We start from the raw sequence: 4,242 nt of genomic DNA, 5'->3' as shown, positions 1-4,242 counted from the left end.
TTTTTTTTTTTTTTTTTGGTAGCAGCAAACGATATCTCGTGAGTTAGAAGCAACAGATTCAAGATTTCAGTAACTGCTACATTATTGAAATAGTGGGAAAATCAGATAAAATAAAAAATGGAATTGGAAAGAAAAAGACCTGATATTGAGTTGCAGGATCTGTATCCAGCCCACTTAAAAATCTACAATTGTGCCCCAATACTTCATGTCTAGCATAGCCTATCCGAATAGGGGAAATTGATGGTTAATGAATAACTATATGATTGATAAATAACCATGAAAATATGTTCTTTTAATTTAATAATAAACTAGCAGATGGCAGTAAACTTCTCGTTTGAGACAAAGCAATACTTCATAGAAATGATATTGGGATAATATTAGTACCGGTTAATTCCAAGAACATGTCACTTGCATACACTATTGGCATGTCAGGTAAGTGCGGATCAGATCTGCAAGGTAACAGAGAGTGTTGCCAAGAAAGGATATGTTAAAAAAGTATGTTAACCTGAATTATTAACGAAAAAAATGACAAAATCCAGTTATTGAACCAACTCACAATACAAAGCTTTGTTTGATTCTACCAAGAGATATATTTAAGGACGAAACAAGACGTCCCGTCCCAGATAAGCAGCAGCACTTTCCACACACCAATTTGCCAGACAACTCACTATAGTGGGTCAGGATGGACAAAATATTACTAAGAGCAGCATTGGCTTTTCCCTTCTCTGTCTCACTTGCCTCACAAGGTTCATTAATTTCTTCTTCTGCAATATTTATATAAGTATTGTTTAAATGAAATCCTTATTGGACAACATAAACAAGAGCTTCACTGTGCAATAGAAGAATTCAAGTTTTTGGTCAAACAAGAAAGAATAATTCTATGGATTAGCCATCACATATCTACTCATAACTTCTGGACCAAGGAAACCATGACGATGACAAAGGTAAAAAAAAATCTATTCCAAAATGAGAAGCCAAACCTGTTAGGGATTAAGCCTTGGTCCCAATATTGAGAGCAATAATGAATGAAAAAGAAAACAGAAATACGTAAGCACAAACACACAGGTTTAGTTTTTAATTTCATGTGAAAACTATGACCATGAGTCACTTCATATTTTCCACTATAATGAAGAAAGAGTTTGTAAAGTTTTTCCTCTCACACACCTCTGTTTTATCTTACAGCAAAACGGGGCCATCAATTTCTTTTACATCGCGTAAGAAAATAGTGATGGTCGGTTCATGGTTGGATGGGACGAGTGCTATATATAATTAAGCTCCATGCAATCCAACAAACCCACACATCTCTTTTATTTTTAAAATTGATGATGAGATTAGAAAATATAGATACCAAGAGAAAATAAGACTACTAAAACTAGCCAAAGATATATTTGGAAATGGAAACTCGAAGAAGTTTACAGGTTCATATCATGCAAACAAATAAGTGGTTGCTGGGATTTATTGACCTAAGAAACAAAACATTTACATGTGCACAAAAAATTGCAGTTGAAAATACGAAAAATGATAAAATAGTTGCAGACCTCCATCATCGGGACTTGATACTGAATCCAGAGATGATGCACGTCCTATTTCCATGACTGTATCTGAGCATACCTCCCTCCTACAACACCCGAACATGCCCTTGCGAAAATGTGCTCCATCCTCACACGAATTCACAGCATTCCGCACGACAGTGCATCCAGTATACTTTGGCCTCCTGGGAATAGGCACTTGAACTCCCACAAAATGAATCACTCTACCATCCTCCTTACTGAAAACCGGAGACATATGAAACAACATCCAAAATGGCGTCCGGTCTTTCCTGTAATTCAATAGACTAATCTGTATAGCCCTCTCCTCTCGAATTGCCTCCCGAATCTCCATAACCGACCTTCTATCAGTCCTAGGACCTTGAAACACCCTTCCATTTCTCCCAATCACCTCATCCTCAGAGTAACCGAACATTTTCAAGAATCCATTTGAAGCAAACACAATCGGATGCCCAGAAATGCAAGGATCAGTTATAGTGAAGCTGTCAGGCAATTCATTTAGAGCTTCCCTAACCCATACTGAGTATCTTAAGTCAAGTGACTGTCCAATCAATCCCAATTGTGATTCCATATCAAATTTCCTAATTTCCCTTCAAAGATTAATTCCTTATCACCATAAACTAAACCAAAGCCCATGTGTCACTTTCAGCTCCTCAAGCTTCAACAAATTGAAGACTTCAGCTTCGACAAATATAAACACAACCCACTAAAAATCCAATCAATAAACAGAACACATAAAAATACGGCAAGAAATAGACTTCGAAAGAAAGCACATAGATTTTCTTCAAAAACCGTGCATAGAAGAAGACGAAAATAAAAATAAAAATAAAAAATAAAAGGGTAACTAGTGAATTAATTTCTGAAAATCGATAAAACGGTATTAGGTCTTACAAGGTACAGTTCAAAGTTCTACATGTCTTTAAAGAAGAAGAAGATCATGGACATGGAGACAATATGATTACTGTACATAAAAATATCGGAATTGAATTTAGCTTCGTTTCGAATGAACAGTAAGGGTATAATAATAGAGACACCCATAAATCGGTTTTGATGATAAAGAAAATCTTGAAATTCTCTATCAGGGAAGAGAGAGATATAGGCGCAGAGATTTTGAGTAGAATCACAAAATATACACCATACTTTCGAGTTCTGATTATGCACTATTAAATCACAGCAAGAATGTGGCTATCGAAGCGCGAGGTAGTTTTTTGTTATGTTCAACCAAGCATGTTTGGTTTTACTTATAAGTTGATTTAGTGAATAAGTAAATTTTAAAATAAAATAAACTTTTGCCCTTCATAAGTTACTTTATTAGCCCCTGTTTGACCCCCCATTAGGAATAGTATTTTTCTGAAAAATGAGTGGTTGAAAAAGAATGAAAAGTTTTCAATTTACCTGTAATATTATTTTATGGAAGATTGTGTGGTTAAAAATAGGAGAGAGAAAAATGAAATGTAATAGAATTTAATGTACCAAGGGCTTAATGTGTAATAAGGATCATGTACATTACATTGTTAAGCTATTTAATTGAAAAGAGTAATGTTATTCGTAATCGTTCATTGCGATAGTCGCCTTACGTGGTATACACATGGCATGTGATTATCTGATACATTAATGTGGTAGTTTTTTAATTCATTAATGTATCAAATAATCACATGTCATGTGTATGTCATGTAGGGCGATTGTCGCAGTGAGCGACTACAAATAACATTATTCAATTTAAAAATAAATAATTTTCATAAGATAAAAAAAAATTATAAAAATTAAATTATGAAAAAAAGGGCCTTGATACTTTTTTTCTCAATCAAGGTCAAAATTCTATACTAAATTGTTGTGTCTGGACAATTCCAATTAAAAATGAGACTTGGCTCATTTTAATTCTTTTTTATTAAGTTGATTCTGATTGAATAGTACTCTAACGATACTTTATTCGACTCTATTTATAACCAACATACTTTGGTTGCGTTCATTTATTTCTTTCCAACTTCGCTTAGTTATTTCAATCAACTACTGTTTGACCTAACTGTAAAAACGAAGTTACATCATTCTTCACTAAAAGATCATGACGCTCATAGCTTCTTGTTTAACTCATGTTAATCTAATTATTTTATTCCTAACATCATTGGTTCGATGATACATGTTTATCCTACAAAGAATTTAATTTTTTGTTGAAACTTCAAAATTATGTTCAATTTTGAAGCTTGGTTTGGAAAAAATATTTGACATTTGATTTGTTTGTGCAAACATATTATATAGAAGAACAGTTAGAATTGAATTTGATTACCCCTTTCGTTTTTCTAAACATAGATTTTCTTTTAATTTTAATGGACTCATTTGTCACTTATCTTCTATTAAGTAATTTTTCTTCAGGATAAACTCGAATATTGTTATAATTTTATTAAATTTTAAATAATTTCTCTGTCGCATGATTTGAAGGTGACGAGAAAAATCTTCTCAGATATGAACCAAACTGGGGTATGAAATTTCTGGTGCAGATGCACCTGGTTTTACAAATTTTCATTATTAAATACAATTGATTTGTGAATTTACCATTTTAGGGCTAAAGAAGCATGATATTATGATGAAATTCTTATGCACCACATAATTCATGATGTGGTGGTATGTATTGTATCTTATTGGGTTTCATTAAAAAAAAAAAAAAAAAAAAAAAAAAAAAAAAAAAAAAAAAATTTTT

At 32.8% G+C, this 4,242-nt stretch overlaps 1 protein-coding gene across 11 annotated transcripts in view; it reads right to left on the bottom strand.

The window, feature by feature from the left end:
- LOC111395680 (protein TWIN LOV 1) overlaps positions 1 to 2,758 on the bottom strand; it is a 7,957-nt gene extending 5,199 nt beyond the window's left edge. For 7 of the 11 annotated variants that reach the window (XR_002702849.1, XR_002702847.1, XR_002702851.1 and 4 more), the window contains exons 1-4: positions 1,539 to 2,757; positions 557 to 764; positions 385 to 449; positions 140 to 219 (exon numbers count right to left, since the gene is read on the bottom strand). Coding sequence is in view for 4 of the 11 variants with exons in the window: in XM_023021812.1 (XP_022877580.1) it covers positions 140 to 219; positions 385 to 449; positions 557 to 764; positions 1,539 to 2,118 (933 nt within the window). In the remaining 7 variants the exon portion in view is untranslated. Of the gene's footprint in view, positions 1 to 139; positions 220 to 384; positions 450 to 556; positions 765 to 1,538 lie in introns of all 11 variants that reach the window. The other 4 variants (XR_002702854.1, XR_002702852.1, XM_023021793.1 and 1 more) reach the window with 2 other exon arrangements.
- Positions 2,759 to 4,242: the final 1,484 nt, after the last annotated feature.

This window comes from Olea europaea, chromosome 1 (genome assembly GCF_002742605.1).
Source record: "Olea europaea var. sylvestris chromosome 1, O_europaea_v1, whole genome shotgun sequence".
In the NCBI taxonomy this organism is placed as follows: domain Eukaryota; kingdom Viridiplantae; phylum Streptophyta; class Magnoliopsida; order Lamiales; family Oleaceae; genus Olea; species Olea europaea.
The sequence above is the reverse complement of the archived record's forward strand: the minus strand, read 5'-3'. Positions and strand labels throughout refer to the sequence as shown.